Genomic DNA, 21,321 nt, shown 5'->3' with positions numbered 1-21,321 from the left:
TGAGGAAATTGGGGAGCTCCGAGTGAGTGAGTATAATCCGGTCACGGAGACCTACTATAACGGCTGGGGATACGTTGGGCTAACCCCCCCCCCCCCCCCATTCCAATACTGGTTGAAGGTCTCCACGCTTAGAGGTGACGAAGGAAAGCGTGGGAGGGAGACCGGCAGTCGGTAGGTATGCCTAGGCCCTTCATGGGCTGTTGCGCAAAGGATTATTACTATAAAAGACAGAGGGACTGATACAAACCAATCCAATGTCCCAAAACTTGATGTGAGTAAGGGATAAAACTACCAAAGATAAACACCATCTTGAAATCAACTTAATTTTTTTAAATGGAAAGGTGTCTCGTGACACATCAAAATGGACGAGAATTTCATGTATGTGTGAAGTACATAATTTTAGTCTGACATTCATTTTCAAGGTGGGGGCTGCGAACCCCAGGCTGCAAACCCCATTCTCCCCTTTCTGCACTGCATATAAAGCATTTACAAGGTTTTGATTGATTTGGTTTATTTTACTTCACATTCAGCTACTTTTGATGAGTGATGATATGATGGAAGTGATGATGAAGAGAATGTCTTTTACAATGTCAAAAAGAGTTTTGGCTTTAGTGTTTGGAATCTCGCAAAAGCCCATGAATTCCTCAAAAATATCAAAATTTTCATTCCCAGTTCGAATGCAGAATGTCAATTGTTCACGGATGGAAATGTCACAAGTTTCGTCAACCATAATAAAATAAAAAAAACTCGAAGATTTTAGAATTATTTTCCCCTTATTCTTTGGAGAAGAAGAAGAGTTGTTGTTGAGTTGGTGATTTAAGTCCACTTTATACACAGTAAGGCTAATCAGGACTGGGCCTACAGTTTAAAGTGGGATAGGAACCACTTGTGCCTCCACCAGGTATCAAACCTGAGACCCCTTGATTACAAGGCAAAGACTGCACCATCAGGGAGGCCCTACGACTATAGGAAGAGATTTCGAGGATAACTAAATATCGTACATATCAATATTGCCTGAAAGTCGTGTTTACGACCTCAAATTTCTCAGAATTCACTAAACAACATACTGGTATAATTTAGTAAAAATGTTAACAATACTCATAATTATATACTTAGTATATAGTAATAAGTCATGTGTTTTGCTGTATCCAGTCATAGTATTAGAACATTTCAAATGTGTATTTAAAGTTAAGTTCATGTGGCACAATTCAGAGTAAACTTTACAAAATAAGCAAAATAATACATTAAATCCTCTTAAGCAAAATTAATTGGGGGGGCTCTGCCCCCATATCGTTAACGTTGGGGGGCTTGAGTCCCTCCAAGCCCATGGAGTCAGCGCCTATGCCTGCCTGTTACCTTAAATCTGTCTATTCTGAATATCCAAGCAAGTATGATGTAACCGTGGAAATGGAATTATATGTATCTAATTCACTCTCAAGCAATAAAATTACTGAACGAGAATACTGGGAGGCAATAAAAAAAATACGAACAAAAAAAATCCGAAGAGCCTGATCGAATCCTTCCGTATTTACTTAAACCATGCGCTGAAGTGCGTAAAACACCTCTGTGTTTAATATTTAATTTAATTATGAAAATGCAAATCTTTCCTACAATCTGGAAGGTAACATAAATATGTCATATAAATCACAGACCGATTGCCACATTATGTGCTCCGGCAAAAGTGTGGGAACAAATTTTGTATTCAAGGATTCTTAAACATGTTGGAAGCTATATAAGTAGCAATATACATGGCTTTTATCCATGCCGATCCACTACAACTAAGGTAAAAAGTAAAAAAAGTGCTCCCCTGTGCATAGCACCATGCCATGAAGGCGTATAGGGGGTGTGGGGATAACGCCCCACACTTTCTTGACCCGGTCGTGAGTGAGGGTGATGTGATCAGCATCACGAGTAAATTTTGTTCAAGATGTGCATAATGCCTTTTATAATAGATCAAGTGTACATTCAATTTATATTGATTTTGCTAAAGCATTTGATAGAATTAACTATAATATTCTTTTACATAAGTTATCAAGTTTTGGTTTTGATTTGCCATGTTATGTTAAGTATTAAAAAAAAACCTTATTTATGCTGATGATATAAAATTATATAAAGAAATTCTAGTGTACAAGCTACATTAAAATTTGAAGATCTAAATGCATTATATGAATGGAGTTCATAAATGATTTTGGTTTTAATATAAATAAGTGTTGCCTTATGCAGTTAACAAATAAGAGAAATACTTTTCATTATACATACTCTATACATGGTCAATTGCTTCCTGAGGTACATGTAGTAATAGAACTTGGTGTTTTTATCGACTGTGCCTTGATGTTCAAACAGCATATCTCCTATGTTGTTAATAATGCATATAAATTACTGGAATTTTTTATTAGAAATACTAAGAATTTCAGAAGTATAAACTGTATCACAACCATATACAACAGTATTGTAAAAAGTAGAGTTGAATATGCTTCTTTTATATGGTCAGCAATGCACAAATCGCATGAAAATACAGTGGAGAGGATACAGAAGAAATTCTTGATGTATTTGTATTATATAATATATAATAAAGCCATTACAACATAATGTGGCATATGAAAATTTGCTGCAAGAATTTAATTTTAAGAGCCTTCGTAATAGGTGGAATATTCTACATCACTTATACTTACATAAAACTGTAAACAGTATGTCAGACAAGAGTTATTTCCTCAGTCAACTGCAATTCAATACGAGAAAAAATAATTTGCATGGGCAAAACCTACCGGATTCCCAAAATACCTAAAACTCAGAAATATAAAAGCAGCCCATTAAGTAGAATGTGTGATTTGAATGATACACTTTCAATTAATAACCAGGCCTTAAATTTCTTATTGTCATTCAAACTATATAGGGTGTTTACCAAAATAGAAAAACCAAAATTCTTAACTTTATCTTGAACTTTTTACCCTTTTTCTTAAAATTTATTTAATCTCCCTCACCGAAAATAGATATTTGATTCAATGAAAAACTCGTACCAGAAGTTCGGTTAAGATGAAAACTGAAGTTGTAATGTAACAAGAGATTTAGACATGTTTAATTACAATTATTATAATAATTATTAATACACATAAAAATTAATGCTTCAAACTTCATCGTGGATGGGGAATGGCTACATTATTTAATAATTTTACAAAATTTCCTGCATACAAGAATGTAATTCTTAAGAAACAAAATGAACAGATCTTAACCACAACTAAATAAAATTTTAGATTTCCAAATACTGTATTCAATTTTATAAAATCCCAGTACAGGTATATAACAATGTAAGTTCTTTATACTGTAAAAAAAAAAATCTTGCAAAAATTATTGACCAAAAGCATAATTCTTGACTTTCTTGACCTACCCGTTGATTTCTTGACTCGTAGACACCCTGCAAAATGATATTATTTGCATTTCAATCTGAATTAGTCTAAGGTGCTTGTTTTTCTAATTTATGCTCCAAAGTGGGTGAAAACAAACATAGATGTATCTGATATTCAAACCCAGGGCATTGGTTTGGAGAGCATAATGCTATCAAGTTGATTCTGTATGATGGTCTCCTCGCTAAGTACATAATTGCACATTTTACAGTTGCAATAGGGACTTTTTTTGAAAGTTGAAGTAACTACGTCTATTTCGCAAAGTTTGGTCAAGTTCTTTCAAATTCATTTTATAACCTACAGTTTGAAGTGGACCCCAAACCACTGTTTCTAAAATTCAGTCCTGAGACTCCTTGGTCACAAGGTGACAGCATCAATTATTAGGCTATTGGGAAGTCCTATTTTTTAATTATTTGCCTCTTTTCACATCTATGAAACCATTCTTATATGTCAACTGCCAGCTGCACACCAGATCTCATACAACACGATGCGTCATTCTTGTCATAAACTCTATCAGGGAAGGTTTTACCGTAGTCTCTTATGGGTGGCCGAACAATGGACATTTAACTTGAGTCACCTTGGAATGAGTTGCGACAATTTGCGACAAAACAACGAAAATCCACGGAATTTGATCTTGCATGGAGCAGTTTGCGACAAAACGATCTGCACATGTGTGTATCCATCCACTTCCCACAGACATCTAATTGCCGATCGGAAACAACTTGAAGCTAGAAATGTAGTCACCGAATCTTACATTAGTGGTTAATAACATATTTTCTAACCAATTCTTTGCTAGAAATATGTTCAATTGAAAACGTATAAATTGAAACATCAATTCTGCATATACAGTACATTGATTGATTCTGCTCAAAATTGTTATACTTATAATACATAGTTACCTGCTTCCAAAATTATAAGAGACAAACGTAGACATACTTCATGCATTGACAAAATCTGTTAACAGATTTTAGCAAAAAATTTGACTTGTCTTGCCACGTAATGTGTTGCATCACATTGTGTCACGTCATGTTGGACCTGGTGCATGACTGGCCTTGCAAGACACTTGTTTGAAGGACGTGAAAAGAAGTATACATATATATGCATTGTTGTATGGGTGTTCTGTTCATGCTACAGACACTGTAGAAGCATGCTGAATTCTTAACTGTTACTATAACTTAACTGTAGCAATAAGCTACCACTAGAGTATATACTTACCATAGGTGTTTCCTTTGCGACATAAACAACATCTGTCTTTCCTCTTAACTCAATTGTGCAACCGTGCCATGTAAATACTGCAATCTTAGCTCCTGTTGTAAATGTGTATGTTTTTCCTTTTACCAATTCAGTTCCAAATACTTCAGCCATTCCCATTTTTAACTGCAGAAGTAAATTATAACATGTTATCCATGAACAGAACTTAATATAGTTATTAGCTAACAGTGCCAATTATTTTGTACAGTATTCTTGCATAGCAATAGTGTTAGGAATTTTCCCCCTCATTCATTAACAAATATGTTGGGTTAGAACAGTCACGATGTGTTGTGGACTACAGTACATCCACGTACGGGTAAAATCAGGAACAAGTAGAGGACGTACCTTCATATATTTCATGTCCTACTGCTAACTACAGAAGACACTTTTTAAGATTCCATATCCAAGTGACATGCAACACACTTCGATTGAGAATGAACCAATCAAAACCAACATACCCCACACTGCCAATGTGATATGCTGCACAAACCCTAATTTGATTGGCTGGTCTTTAAGTGACACACAGCAGGCATTGCTTTGTCATTTTGGTATGAAATCTGCCCTATAGTTAGCATTTACAATGCAATTACAATCCTTGAAATCTATCAATTTCTTTACTTCAACTGATAAACTACTTTTTCATATCATCAATATGATATCACTATCAATGAGTGATAATTTCATGAAAATGATGTACATCCATGTCCAGGGAATGATTCAAACAAAAAAATTCTGATTATGTTTAAAAAAAATGGCTACCAGGTATTATATTTTTCAAATAACTTAAAAGAATCAAAATCAAATAACTACTAAGAACAAAATATTCACGGATGTCCATAGGAATTTTTCAGGGGGATAAACAAGATATATTCCCCTCCCCCCTGAAAGAAACACTACGTCAATATGAAGTTGTAATGTTCCTGTAGTTCCTGTAATATCCTTTTACAGGGTGGCTACAAACAAGCAGAAATGAAATTCCCTGACTTTTCCAGGACAAAATTTACATATTCCCTGACAATTACAAACTATACTAAATCGATGTTTTTGCAAATAGAAATAATAAACTCATACAGACCCAGGTATGGATTTGTTAAGTACCAATATTATCTTCTATGAAATTGACTTAATTTCTCTATTCTCTATGATTTGGATTCAAACAGCAAAATAGTAATTTGAAAAATAATTACAATTCACAAACTAGGGAAGGATTACGGAATTTTATCATACGCAGAAAGTTTAAAATAAAATAATTGATTATTTTTAAAGTTACAACTACTAAATGAGATAAGAGTGAAGAGTGATTGATTAAGAAATACAATATGTAATTTATCAGTCTCCTTATACATTCTCGGTATTATATGTTGATATTTCCACTGAGGTTTGGAACTGAGGTTTCAGACTCATTTTGCGATGCACATAAAGCTACTACTCTCTTCTCTGGAAAGCAAACAACTTAACTCTTGCATATAAGTGAAACAATTGAATTGTACAAAAGAAAGTCATATCTCCTTACATTACCAATGGTATTTCTGCTTCAGTACAGTATATCCAAGTGAAGTACTGTGAAACTGACAACATGCAGTTATACCATTATTGTTAACGAAAAGAGTATGTAGGTAATAGAAATTTAACGCAAGGAATTTATAGAATTGCATTGTATAGGTACCTGATTTAACTAATTACACATTAAAACAGGAACACTCTGTTAATAACAGCTTCTGAAAGTTCACATACGAGGGGCATCCTGAAAAAGCTCCAATGGTGCCTATACGCAGCACTAGTGGTCGGAGAGTGACACACACAAATGCAGGCAGGAAGAAGTGGCATGTAACTGTAATCTGGTACAGTTGCAATGCAGCCATTTTAGGACAGTTCTACATAAGTTAAAGATTGCAGCCCTCATACAGTCTCCCACCGACTGCGATGTAACCTACGTGTAGCAATCCGATTTTTGCACGCTCAGAATTTGGCACAGAGCCACCAGCAATCGTATGAGATGTGCAGACCGGACATCATGAGTGATAGTATGGTCACGCGATGGTGGGGACAATTCACGGAAGGCCAATCAAATGTGCACAACCCCATAGCTGAGTACAAGCAGGCCATTTGCATCACTTCAAGTGAGAGATCTTGGACCACTCCCTGTACAGCCCTGGCCTTGCATGTAACGACTTTTGTCTATTTGTTTAACTGAAGAGGTTTCTAGCAGGACAAGGATTTGAGAGATACACTGCGGTAGAGATAGTTCCAGTCTTTGCTGTCAGACACATATGCCATGGGGATACAAAATTTAGTGCCATGCTACGACAAATGCCAGAACAACAGTGAGGATTATGCCGAAAATTAGGTTAGGACTCACTTTTACTAATGCAATAAATTACAACTGATATTCTTGTTTTATTTATGCCTAATCGGTAGAGACCTTGATTTTTTGTTATTTTTTTTCAAATTGGTGTAATTTTTTACTTCTTATTTATTTTCTATTCGGTGTTATTTTTCCCAAAATTCACATTTTTATTTTAGCGCATTTTTTGGCAAATGTCTGAAATTATACCTTCATCGTGTTTTTAAACTACTGTTTCAAATTGTAAGTCACATGGCCTACTCCTCTTCGTGAGAGTTTGATATCTTGAAAGTTATTTTCCATAACCCTTTTTAATTTTAAGGTTAGAGTTTTAGATAATGGAATTTTCCCCTATATACTGAAGGGTGCATAATGACCATAACTAGCGACACACCCAAAAAATTTAAATCAATCAATCTCACGTGACAGATACCAATATATTATGGCACCAAAAATTGGCATTATCTTTTTTTGACTTGTTAGTTACGTTTCCCAAAATTCGTGTTTAAACATTTTCCTGCAAAATATATCGAAACTTAATACCCCATTGTTTTTTTAAAACTATTATTTTAAATTGTAGGTCACATGGTCTACGTATTTTCGTGACAGTTTGATATGTTGGAACAGATTTTTGAGGAAGTAAAAGTAAAGTGTTCCCCTGCACTTTGCCATGAAGGTGTATAGGGGTGTGGAGTTACAGCCGCACACTTTTTTGATCATGGCTGAAGGTCAGGGTGATGTGATCAGCACCATGCTCCTGGCTACCTTTATCCCTCAAAGTTTCCTCCTGGTGGGCACCGGAGCAGTTTGAATAGGTGGGATCAACCCCGGGTCTCTCGCATGGTAGTCAGACGCCCTAATGACTGAGCTCCATTATTTCTTGCTCGACAAATGACGATGGTGCGCACTTAGCTTGGTAATTCAAAACACATCTCGCGCTACAAATACTGAAGATGTGGCTCCCGTGTGACGATAGATACACACTCGATCTCCTGTTCTGCCACTTTGCTCTGTGATGTAAATGGTTTTGACAGAAGTTGAAAAAATCGTGGGAAATGCATGATTTAATGTGGCTGTTAGAATTATTCCATGTATAACAAGCATTATAGTTTACTCTTGAATAAAATGTTGGAAAACTGCACATTCTATGTACACAAACATGGCCTAGAAAATACAAGAATGTTGGATTTCATGGAATTTTCCATTGTTTTAGGAATTTTTTTTATAAAAATCGCTAAAAATGCCAACAATTCGCATTTTATGCAAAATTTGCATTATTTCGATATTACGAACGGGCGAAATATGTGTCCAGACATCACTGCACATTCATAAACACAACTTCGAAGCAATTAACATTTTTCACGGTTTTTGCGCTTGCGAAAAATCAATGTCCCTACTAATTGGAAATTACTTTCTGGCTACCCCTCATATAAATCAGTAGATGGGAAGTGAAAATTTAGCAGGGCTGGCAGAGAAAAGTCAATTCATGAAGAAAGTGATTTGCTTTTATGATTGAATGATTTGAATAAATATGATATTAAAATATTTACGTATTTATTATTAGTATTTTATTTCATAATATTGGACATTAAGTTCACTCAGTGAGAGATTAATGACCATCTCTCACGAGTTTAAACAGACAGCACAGAGAGTGGTGTTAATTTTTGGGAACATGCACTTGCCAATTTTTATAACGTTCACCAATGCAGATTTAGGTTTCACTTTTTCGTGATAGTATTCAATATATATATCCCGTTTTGTTGCATTTTTCTTGATATCTAAGAATAGTACAATGTCATTGTAAACGTATGATAACTTGTTCGAAACCAGTAATACGTCAGGATGATGAAAGAAAAACTTCGTAAGCACTGCTACATTAAATAAGGTGAAGTGAGCCAGAAAAGTAATAAAATTCCAGCAGCATATTGGCAATCTAAAGCTCTTCTTGTTTATGCATGCGATTCTTGTTGGATGTTGCAGTCCGAAGACATCCAAAACAATAAATTCCATACGAGTGTCATGCATGCAATTTCTGTCGCATGTTGTAGTGAAATACTTTGTCAGGTGGCAATATTCGACAAAAATTGTATGTATCAATGGAGCCTATTTGTTTCCATGTTCCTTCAGTTTGTCCAACAAAATGCGTTATTATGACACCCGACAAGTATCGGACGACGCCACCCGCTTCCATCCCCTCCGTCTGTTGACAGTTCTGTCCCCTTACTACTCCCATACGGACAAGAAAAAATGATAATTCAATGCATTTTCCACATAATATTTAGAGGCTTAACACATTTTTCTGCCCCTCCAGAAATATCTCTCTCTCTCTAACTCTCCTCCTGCCATCACTGGTTTCTGGCACCGTGGTTGTGTTGTGTATAAAAGGTGCCTAAAAGTTGAGGCCAAAACTTAGCAACAAGATTTCCTGTTCCTGTGCAGAATTCCATAACGATATCTTAAAAAGTCAATCAAGACAAAATTTCCTGACATTTCCCGGTTTTCCAGGTCTGTCGCCACCCTGTTTTAGTAATAAACACAAATGTTACAAAAAAAAAGTTACAAGTATGGATCACATAAACGATACATTATAAACAACAAATAAAATACATTCTGCCATTATCAAAAGGATAATTGTGAGCTCAGTATGACTTATATGGTGTTTCTCCTCTCTCCCGATCAGCCTCTGATGTTAGGCCTACGCTAAAGTTGAAGAATGCCAGAACTGTTGATAATCTCTCCCCTACCCCTGTTCCCAACTGTCCATAAAGTTAACCAACAAGATAGACTTCATCACTGAAACTTTGTAAGCAAGATTTTTCATCTGACCACATATTGTTCAGGATTGAGCAAACATGCTTAATGGGAGAGGATGTTCTAGGCAAGTGTAACACAATTTCCACCGCATTCAGAAGGATGTCATACTTTATGTGGTCCACTTCTAACATACCAAAAAAATCTATACCCATTTATCAGACAAGCACACCTTATTTTTATTTTCTTTCCAGTCTTTTTGAAGTTTTGTTACGTACTGTTGCAAACTGCCACTGATCACACTGTTCTGAACTAGAAAATATATTAGCATTCACCAATTCATTAAGAATTGTCTTTTGAGTTTGTGTCGAAACGCAGGAATTTATATTCTTGGTGCAGGCCCACATCAAACTTACACGTACACTTCTTAGTCATACTTATTCACTGCTCTAGAAATAACAGAACACACACAAAACAATAAAAAGCGCAACGCGAGCTAACTTAAACTTACTGTTTAAGCTGTTTAAACTGCTGCCTGCTACACGTTTCTCGACAAAATTGTAGCAATTGGATTGTTATATGCAATTAGCCAAAAGTGGTAGAAAAGCGACGTTAAACACTAAAAAAATATATATGAGATAAAAAATTCCATCAACTTTTTTTTAGCATGAAATGTCTCAAATTTAGATTAAATTTTCAAGCTAACTTGTAGACTTTTATAAAACGGGACATATTGAGGATTTTTAAAATGTGAATGGCATGAACGGAACGTATGTATGGTCACCCTAGTCATTGGTTACATTTGCAGACACTTTCAAAATAATTTTATATGGCATTTGAAAACTAAAAACAACAAAAAAAAAAATGTGTAATTAATGTCAAGGAGTGTTACAAATTAATCCATGAATCATCCCTCTTACTCACCTCCAAGAAGACTTTCTCATTTTTGGTCTCCACTTCAAACCTTAGCTCTGTATCTGGATCCAATTTAAACTCTTGGGCATTTGGGTCCTTTTCTCTGTCTTCTCCCATCTTGAATGGTAACTTACAATTTGGATACAACTGGAACACTGAAAAAAAAAAAAGTACTGCAATGAATAACTTCTATTGAGCATATTAATGTACTTTCCACATTAAACGATGAAAAATTGTTATATACCTGCATTATAATATCAAGTGAATATGTACAATATATGGGACAAAACATTATTGGTACACTGTTGGTCATTCCAATTTAGTTCAGCTTAACCCGACCATGACACCAAGGGCCTCACAAAGATTCTCAAACTACTTTGGAGCTACTTTCCAAATTTGAAGCTAAATAACCAGCTTCCAGGAGGGATTGAATCTTCTTTTAAAACAAGTTATCTGTAATGTCAGTCTTAATGACAGAAACAGGCGCACGCCAATCACGCCATGTTGGTCATTATGACCAAAACATGTGGATTGCACTTCGTTGGTCTTTAGTATGCTGTCAGTCATGAGTATAACAACGATGTGCATAAAGCATGACCGACAAGGCATGGGGAGTCAAGTGCACATAAAAAGTGTTTTGTCTGTTCTATTTTTTTTTTTAACCTCAACCTTAACGTCATAACCAAATTTGCAAAATAAAGTCCAATAACCACTTTGGCACAGGAGGAAGGAACTGGCAAAAGCACTCAGGTAGGGTACGTGCTAAATTTCTTTGTTCGTGTGAAAACTGGAATAAGTTTTTCTCAGCACCTTCAATGTAATGTAGCAAAAACATTAACTAGTCACTGTAGATCTCCCTGCAAGATACCAGCACCTCATGATCAATGGCTTGCGATCAGTGCAAAGAAATCTCACGAAAATTTTCATCTCTAATTTATTGTTTTCAATGCTTTAACTCCTAAAGATCAGTGAATTTTTGACCCTTACATTCAAGAGACCTTCAATTCAAGCTGCACTTCCTTAGCTGTGGTAGCTCAGTTGTTAGGGCATCTGACTACCATGCGAGAGACCCGGGTTTGATCCCCAGCGGGAGAGAACCAGGAATTTTGCAACCTATTCAAGCGGCTCCATCGCCAACCTAGCATTGTATAAAGTGGGCACCTGGAGGAATCTCTAGGGGGTAAAGGCAGCCAGGGGCATGGTGCTGATCACATCAACCCCCCAGCTTGGTCGAAATCAAGAAAGTGTGGGGCCCTAACCCCACACCCCCTATACACCTTTATGGCGTGGTGCAAAGCATATGGGTAGTACTTCCTTACTACCAAAATACAAGTTCTTATTCTCATTTCTTTTAACCATTTTAATATATTTTTTGTTTTAATTCCTGGAATTTCATGAAGAACATCACACCATACCACCAGTGATTTGAATACGAGGTCTGGCTAAAAAGAAAAATGAGGCTTGCAACCTGTCGAAAGTATATGTGCAGCAGTGGGGAGCGCATGCATGGGAAATTAACCTTGAAACTTCAAGAAGCTGACGACCGAACCCTGGGTCGCTGTCACTCGTAGTTAGTCTGTGTGCAGTGCTTGAAGGTGGACGTCCGATATCCTGTTGCTGGAAAATTGCAAAATATGAAACTCGAGCAGCACATTAGCCTCAGTTCCTACTGCAATTGAAGTGAGTGAGTGTTCACAGTCTCTTTATCGATGCCCACTTTGTCTGCTATTATTTGAATGCTGACCCGGCCATCATTCTGAAAGATGTCATTAATTTTTGCCACATTTTTTCTGTTGTTGCCATGACAGGGCATTTGCCATATTACAGCAACACGGTTCTGTTGTCAGCTTCTTGAAACTTCAAGGTTTATTTGCCCATGCATGCGCTCTCCACTTCTGCACTTATACTTCAGACAGGGTTGTCAGTCTTGTCTTTTTTTTTTTTTTTTTTTTTTTTTTTTTTGCCAGACCAATTAGGTTACATCTGGCTAGGTTAGAGTGGATTCAAGCTAACTTCCAAAAGTGACAATAGCCAAGGAGTTGCCTGTGCCCAACGCCTGTACCTATTCAAGAACTTAGCATTTTTCGATTCGAGGATATTTTGGCAAATCTTGCCCATTTCCTTATCTTTGTGAATTAATCTTTAAGGATCCCGCATACAAAAAGGTCATTGACCATCTGAAAAGGTGAACGTGAATCGGGCCTAATTCTTGAAATTTCAAGTTCTTGGCATTGGAGTAGGTATATTTTGGCAACATGAAACGCGAGAGAATAATTTTGTTTGCATTCATTGTTTGTCAATAGAAGACATTTACCGAAAGTATATATCAAAAGCGGCATCACACAGAAACAAGAAAGAACACTACTGAAGTCTATTGTCTGATATAGAATCATTACACTGGTAAGTTTACTTCTCTCTTTTTTATTTGCATTTTTTCTGTTTTAAAGGACATATTGGTGTCTTGAGGCTAGTTGCAGAATAACCGTCTCTCTCAAGGGAAGGGGATGTGGATGACTGTATTTTTAGTTCATTTTTTCATTACATAAGGAGTTGTGGACATTTATTCTTATGTCCATGGACTATTTATTGTTAGTTGACAAAGGGTGACGAACACCACATTACGGCTTCACGTGCAATATACATTTTTCCCACCAAATGTTATCCATCAGCCAAAATATTTAATTTGCATGGGTAAAAATTTAAGAAATTTTGAAAATACGTGCCTGTAACTAAAAGATCGAAATGTTTTTGGGAATGATGCATAACTGTAGCAAGTGTCTACAAAAAAAAATGTCTGCAGTTTGATGGCAACACAATATTCTTCCACATCATTATCATCTATCATTTTCACTGTGATGACAGATTCTTAAGTGTGTATTCTTCATCAATGTACACGAATATTTTTAACACGTCATATGCTCTGCATTGCGATATGTGAAAACACATAACCACATTCACATTTCTGTGACTTTCCATTGTAAGTACATCTTTTGCAGAAATCTTGGCTATAATTTCGTTAAGCATCTATGTATAAAGTTGTATTTAAAACAGATTTTTGTTGTTTCATTTTGTTTCTTGCTCAAGGGATGAGTACCATGCATTTATTTGCACATGTTTCTTGTAAGGCAAAGGCACATGATTCCTAATTACCCAGTCTGTCGTCACTTGCCAAGTGTACTTTCAAAAGTTTTGTCACAGTAGGTTGTAAGTCCGCAACATGAAACGACTTGACCTACTTCATTCAAACGCAATACCCGGTATATAGCTTCTATGATAATTACAGATCAAAAATCTAATTTTGAAGCAGTCGTCGTAACCAAAGCATCGGTAACTTGCTCCATATTTGGTCCCCCCCCCCCCCCCCGAGCCTTCCCCAACATGCACTATATTTAAAAGTTCTTGTGGCCAAACTGTAAAGTACGAAATGTTAAGAAATGTAGCAAGAGTTTCATTTCTTAACTGATGTTCCATTGTAAGAAGTGTCCCTTTATAGTATCATCACTCATCTTCATTTTCGATTAGTCAAAAGTGGCAGAAAAGTGAACTATAGCAAATCGATCAATTAATGAAAAGACAGAAAGATGGTCCAAATACCGCATTTTAAGTAAAAATATGTAATGAAAAGGAGAAATATGTAATAAGGCTCAAAATATATAAAAAAATGTAGCATGAACATCGGTGTCCGCAGGATTTTATCCAGGGAGGGGCAAGGAAGGTATTTGTTTTCACGCACATTTTTCCCAAAAATAGAGTTGTTCCCTAAAAAACCTTTGCTTAAATTTGAATTTATGGTGTTCATTCAATAATTAACACATATTATTGTGGCTAAAATAAAATTATATGTGTGAAATACATAATTTTTGGTTGACTTTCGTTTTCCTCTTGCTTCCCCTTCCAGATGCCCATGAGCATGAAATTCACATATATCATTCCTAACATTGTAATTTGCAGACATTTTCAATTTTTGATTGTTTGCATACAAAGGAAAAATTGGGGTTCATGACGTTTGGACCATGGGAACTGCCAGTTATTTTGGTGGCCGCATTGGCTCAGTCGGTAACGCGTCTGACTACCATGCTAAAGGTCCCGGGTTCGATCCCTGGCCGGTTCAAATCCGGGAACTTTTCTAACGATGGAAGCGGCCCCGGCACCTACCCAGCGTAGAATAACATAGGTACCTGGGGGAAACCCTGGGGGGTAAAGGCGGTCAGGGGCGTGATGCTGATCACATCACCCCCACTCACGACCGGATCAAGAAAGTGTGAGCGTTACCCCCACACCCCCTATACGCCTTCATGGCATGGTGCTATGCACAGGGGAGCACTTCACTTTTTTTTTACTTTAAAGATATTTTGGAGGACAGATACAGTATTCCATTCGGACAAATTCAGCCAAGTCAAGCCAAGCAATCTGTTGTTGCGGACCACCGTCCCAACCAAAACTGAATTTGATATATACTCGTCAGAATCTTTATTATAAATTACAATATTCATTTTTCTTTAATATTTGTAACCCAATTGAAGTGGAGCTTGATGTGTAATGAGATTACTCTTATCGCAATTAACTAACAAGTCTCATTATATGTGTTTGGTTCAGTTATATATTATCACTCGCAGTTTCATTTTTCGTCGCAGATCACATGTCTCAACACCTCACTCTGAAGGCATTATAAACAGCAACACTTCACAACACAACGATCCAGAAATACAAGAAAAAAGAAGCGAAAAGAACAAAACAGATCAGCCTTTCCAAACAGTTAACATATTTCCTTCCGTATGGGGTAAAGGCTCATCTGGGTTTTGTCCACTGATGACGTCACACTCACACCAGTCGTGCAAAGAGGCATGTCTGACCCCAGCCTTTCCCTGTAGTAGTCTTGAAAGAACGTAGTAAACTTGATAGATAAATTAAATTAAATATGTAATCACCTAAAAATTAACTCTCACAGTAAAAAAAAAAAAAGGTTAAACTGACTGGTTAGAACAGTGTGTATCAATAAAAAAGGTCAGCTATTAACAACAACTATGAAAATAAAAGTAGACATATACGGAACTCACAAACAATAAAGCATTTGAATTGAGAAAATTGCTTTTCACCAGGTTTTAAACTGCATGTGCATGATCTACAACTTGGCTGGCCTGCTACATGGATGTGTGTATTCTTTAGTTAGTGTATGAAGCTTACGTCGGTGTGCATTTATTTTCGTTCAGGAGACTAGTACTTTCTATCTGCACGCCATGAAGTTGGAAAAATATCGCAAGGTGTTCTGATATGGACTGGGGCTAATAATGTCACATGACATAAGTAAGAAGGGGTATTACATTCCTAAATGATTTCAATTCAATTCAATTTTCCTTTATTAAAGGGCGAGGTTCAGCCTGCGGCTGTTCTACCACCTAGGCACGTCAGTAAATACTACCGAACACCTGACCGTACAATTTCTGGTCTTCAGCACTTTCTGCTAATCTCACTACCTGTGACCAGTAGTAGTAATACCCATTTTTAATTTAAAATAACTTCTTAGCAGTAAGTACAGAAACACTGCCAATGATTAAAATAAAGGAGCAATTACAGAATACCGGGAGTATCTCAGATTGCTTTCAAATTCGACATACTCACGAATCTGCAGTTAAAAATTGGTTGTCACGTCTAGAAAATGCAAAATAAGTAAAAATACGGGGGTCCGTGAACGAAGTAAACACCAGTGATTTATGAAGGAAACAACAAATTTTTGCAATGATTAGTGTTCAAAAACTATGTTTATGAATACCCTGAATTTTAACTATGCTTGCTTGATTAATTTGTTGTTTTAAGTCCACTTTATGCCCAGAAAGGCTAATCGGGACTGGACCTACAGTTTAAAGTGGAATCCGAACCACTTGTGCCTCCACCAGATATCGAACCCGGGACCCCTTGATTACAAGGCAACGACATTACCACTGCACCATCGAGGAGGCCTTAACTATGCTTGCCTAAACTTACGTGAATGGTTTGTGCGGCAAGTATGTTTTCCACATTTACTGAAGACATCATATTGTCACATGTAAAGCAACTCTCCATGGAATGGATAGCGTACTTCACTTGTTCACAACATCAAACATTGCGATCATTAGTATCGACAATCATAGCGGTAATGTATGCACTGTATTTCGCATTTCGCCAATTTTTAACTGCAGATTCGGGATTTTGAGGTCAAAATTAGAGTAGCTACACCAAATTTGAAAGCAATCGGAGACACTCCCTTTATTCTGTAATTATACCGAAACAAATTGATAAAAAGGTATGGTACCAGTTAGATATAGTGAAAACACATATAATTCGTTTATTTCCGAATTTTTTACATATGTACTTACCTTATATGCATAGTGGAACATTTTTCAACTTGGGATTATGTTTTTTTCACTGAAAAAAGCATAATTTTTCACATTACAAGTATTTATTGGTCGTTGCTATATGGCGGGAAATCTTGACTCACGTTGTCTATCATCAGCTGATATGCAGTGTTTCCAAACTTATGAACCAAAAAATGCCACACAAACTACTCACAAAAGGTTTTAAGCAAAAATTGATCCACAAACCATTCACGGAAGATTAGGTTAGGCAAACATAGAAAATTAAATTGGGAAGAAAAAAAACGCTCGCACGTCATCTTGTAAAACTACCGCGTGGTTGCTACACTAAAACATATTAACCGAAAAATGATGGTTTTTAGGCTAAAATTGATCCACAAACAATTCACGGAAGGTTAGGTTAGGTTAGGCAAACAGAAAAAAAAACGCTCACACGTCATCTGGTAAAACTATCACGTGGTTGCTACACTGACAGGGGGTTACATATTCGAACGCACGGAACATTTGATTCACGTAGTCGACGGTAATGGTGGCACGAGCTACCGTGCAACGGAGATACATTAATGTCAAAAATGACATTATTTAGCGGCCGAATAAGTTGTACAAATGGAAAAAACACTAATCCCAGCTTCCAAAATTCCACAGGAACTCAATTCCGTAAGTACTTTCCTGTCATTTCTCCTGTAAATTTGAAGAAATGTGTTTTCACTATATCTAACTGTTACCAAAGGTACTGGTGCGATCTCGCACAAACACTTTTCAATCGATTCTTTCGTCATTTTTAACAATCGTACTTAATGATTATGCATTGCGAAAGGTTCATGAAGGTGAGATTTTGCTCTTGTGAAGAAAAAACTTCAATTTATAACATTAACAGTACTACTTTGGTGTTACTGATTTCAGATTTTCCCCGGGTTCGAAACCCAAAAAAAACATTGATGGATAGCCGAAAAACCATTGACGAATAGCCCCGAAAACCATTGACGGATAGCCCCACGAAACATTTCCGGCAAGGTTAGGTTAGGTTCGGTTAGGATAGGCAAGCATGGTTTTCTTGAAATATACATGTATTTGCGGTCAAATATATTGAACGATGGAAAAAATATATCCACGGCTTTTCAACAATCTATAGAAACTCAATCCCGTAAGTACTTTCGGTAAATTTCTCGTATCGGACAAACAGATTTCTTCAAATTTACAGGAGAAAGTACTTACCGAATGCAGTTTCTTTATACTTGTGGAAGTTCGGGGAAGTGTTTTCACGCATCGTTCATTGAATTTTGCCGGTTAATCATCTTTTTTCGATATAAATGTGTGACCGTTGCACGAGAGCTCTTGCATCCATTTACTTCCAGGTGGATGTAGCCTGTGCGTGATGACGTAATCCGGGCCAGTGTTTCCAAACATGCGTTTATGTAACTGGTCACACGTTTAAATTTGAACGTGATCAACGTGTTGAAAATGACGTGTGCAGGATGCGTGGTACAATTGAAAGGGGTTGAAGATGTTGTGGATTTTGTACTACAGCATGGTATTGTGAAAGGAGAAATGGACTGTCAGAAATGTGGTAGCACATGCAAGCTGCACATTTTACGTACAGGTAAATGGAAATTTATCTGTACGAAGCGAGTGGCGGGACGTGGCAGAATGACGCGGAAAAGAGTTCCCTGTGGTTTTACTTGTTCTGCAAGATTAGGAACTTTTGTAGGACAAACTAAACTAAGTGTTGAGAAAATCGTACAATTTTGTGTACTGTGGCTCCTTTTGCCAAACCCAAGGCTAGCTCTCGTTCAATTTGAACTTAAAATTTCTAATCAGGCGTTTGTGGACTGGTCAAACCACTGTAGGCAAGTTTGTGAAGACTGGGTGATCGAAAATTCAAGACCAATCGGAGGACATGGAACTATTGTCGAAATTGATGAAGCTAAGTTCGGCAAGACAAAGAAATGCGTTAATAGGAGAGGACGTCCAATTGAAGGACAATGGGTCTTTGGAGGAATAGAAAGGGGTAACCATCAACGCTTCTTCATGGTTCCTGTAGAAAACCGAAACGAAGAAACTTTGCTAAATATAATACGACAATTCATACTTCCCGGAACAACTATCATGTCAGATTGTTGGAGAGCATACATAAACTTACAGGGTGCAGGCTACAGACATCTAAGAGTTAACCATAGCGTGGAATTTGTCGACACACCAGCAAGCGGACGTGTTCATCAAGAAAACTTGCAAAGAATGCAGGGTGATGAAGTTCCAGTACACTCTCAAAACATAGAACGCATATGGCGCAATGTCCGTCGGTCCATGTCAACTTTTGGACGAAGGAAATATTTGTTCTCCGGCTATTTATCGGAGTACATCTTCAAGACCAACTTCGGACTAGACAGTCGAGTGCACGAATTTTTTATGCAAGCAGGTGCTATCAATTACATATAGCTCAAAAGTTTTTATTCCCTTACTTATTGTTCATATCAAGTGTTTTCATATAAGACAGTTGATGTACATGTAGTTCAAAAGTGTTTTTTTCCATTTTTAGTGTTAATATTAAGTGTTTCAACAGAAGAAAGTTGGAAATGGTAATTTGTATTTCACTAACCTGTTATCATATTAGCTAACAATTACATGTAGTTCAAAATAGAATATACATTACGGTAACATGGATTACTTTTTTTCCTTTACATGGATTACTTTTTTCCCTTTATACGCGCTATTATGGAGTGCTAATGGAACCTAACCTAACAGGCCTAACCTAACCTAGTAGGCATACCTCGTCCCCGCGATGGTCCGTGGGACTATCGTGAATTTTTGGCCCAAAATTTCACGATAGTCCCACGGACCATCAAGGGGACGAGGTATGCCTACTAGGTTAGGTTAGGCCTGTTAGGTTAGGTTCCATTAGCACTTCTTTCGTTCAATTTAGCATATACGGACAAGATTGGCTTCTAGCAGTAGCAATCGCGTGTATTGTGCTCCCGTGCAGAAAGCAAATGGCGCCAGCTGGAATAGCTCCTCGGAAATAGATTTTCGTAGAAAAAAACATGCATTCGCATTAAAATGGATCAAAACTTCATTCCCGAACACCTTTCCGACATTCGGACAACATCGGCTTCTAGCAGCAGCAATAGAGTGTATTGTGCTCTCCTGCAGAAAGCAAATGGCGGCAGCAGCAATAGCTCGTCGGAAATAGATTTTAGTAGAAAACAACACGCATTCGCATTAAAATGGATCAAAACTACATTCCCGAACACGTTTCCGACTTTCCTCCTCACCGGTAAATAATGAGCAATTGTGCCGATCTTGCACTTTCTACGCTAGGTGGGGTGGAAACATTGCATATGGACTACGGTGGTGAAACTGTGACGGCCATTTGCCGTGTTACGGAAGGGAAGAAGCAAGAAGGAGCAAGCAACAAAAATTACTCGATATGTCGCAAATATAGCTATTTTCGGTGAAATAAGCGAAATGTCACCTTCAGCAATGTTCGTCAATGCAGAATACGTAAGTACGAATATCGAAATAAAGAAAATTAGGAAATTTCAGCTGTTTGTCCGATACGAGAAATTTACCGTACTTTCTCCTGTAAAAATGAAGAAATTCGTTTGTGTGAGATCGCACAGTTACCGATAAAAATACAATGTTATGGTATGATTCAGGTAATTATTTAATTATTTTGCTGGTGAAAATAGCCACATGTGCTGTTCTCAGACCCCGGTGAAAACAGTTGCAGCAAAAATGAAAAAAATATTCATACATTTTCCGTTCATTAGATCATAATGTACATGCCACAAAAACTTACCCAACAAATCAAACTATCACAAATACATATTTTTCACAATATGGCAACTTTATATGGGTATTTCTAACATCTGTTTACATCTTACTTGAATTTCTACACACAACAAAAATGTCAAACCAAGAGAAGTCACAGGCTACTCGCATGTTCATTATCGGTATCTGACAAATTCACCATAAACACAAGCTGCTCCTAAACATCTGCTATTCCTTGAGATTTGATATGAGAAGAAGGCATTTGATTTGAACATGTTCTCTCCTCTCTCCACATTTCTTCTCATAAATGTCGCGAAAACCTTTTGTTTCCTTCTTATTGTTATTGAAATACAGCAAATTTTGAAATTATTTACAGGACAATTAGATCATTGATGACTACAATGATTATACTAATCATCGGATAACTTGAACGTGAAGTTGATTGCGTGTTTGAACATATTGCAACAGGAGAATGCACATTTTGTATTGAACCAATAAATAGTACATTTCCACTCGAAGGAAATTTAAAATTTGAAAATGA

General features: G+C 36.9%; 1 protein-coding gene across 1 annotated transcript in view; it reads right to left on the bottom strand.

The window, feature by feature from the left end:
- Positions 1-20,964, bottom strand: part of cbc (protein CLP1 homolog) — a 64,853-nt gene extending 43,889 nt beyond the window's left edge. The window contains exons 1-3 of the mRNA XM_083134835.1: positions 20,809-20,964; positions 10,672-10,817; positions 4,617-4,778 (exon numbers count right to left, since the gene is read on the bottom strand). Of these exons, the coding sequence (XP_082990961.1) occupies positions 4,617-4,778; positions 10,672-10,779 (270 nt within the window). The 5' untranslated portion in view covers positions 10,780-10,817; positions 20,809-20,964. The remainder of the gene's footprint in view (positions 1-4,616; positions 4,779-10,671; positions 10,818-20,808) is intronic.
- Between the last annotated feature and the right edge of the window lie 357 nt (positions 20,965-21,321).

Source organism: Lepisma saccharinum, chromosome 14, assembly GCF_977018435.1.
Source record: "Lepisma saccharinum chromosome 14, izLepSacc3.1, whole genome shotgun sequence".
In the NCBI taxonomy this organism is placed as follows: domain Eukaryota; kingdom Metazoa; phylum Arthropoda; class Insecta; order Zygentoma; family Lepismatidae; genus Lepisma; species Lepisma saccharinum.
Note: the sequence above shows the minus strand (reverse complement) of the source record. Positions and strands in the feature narration are given on the sequence as shown.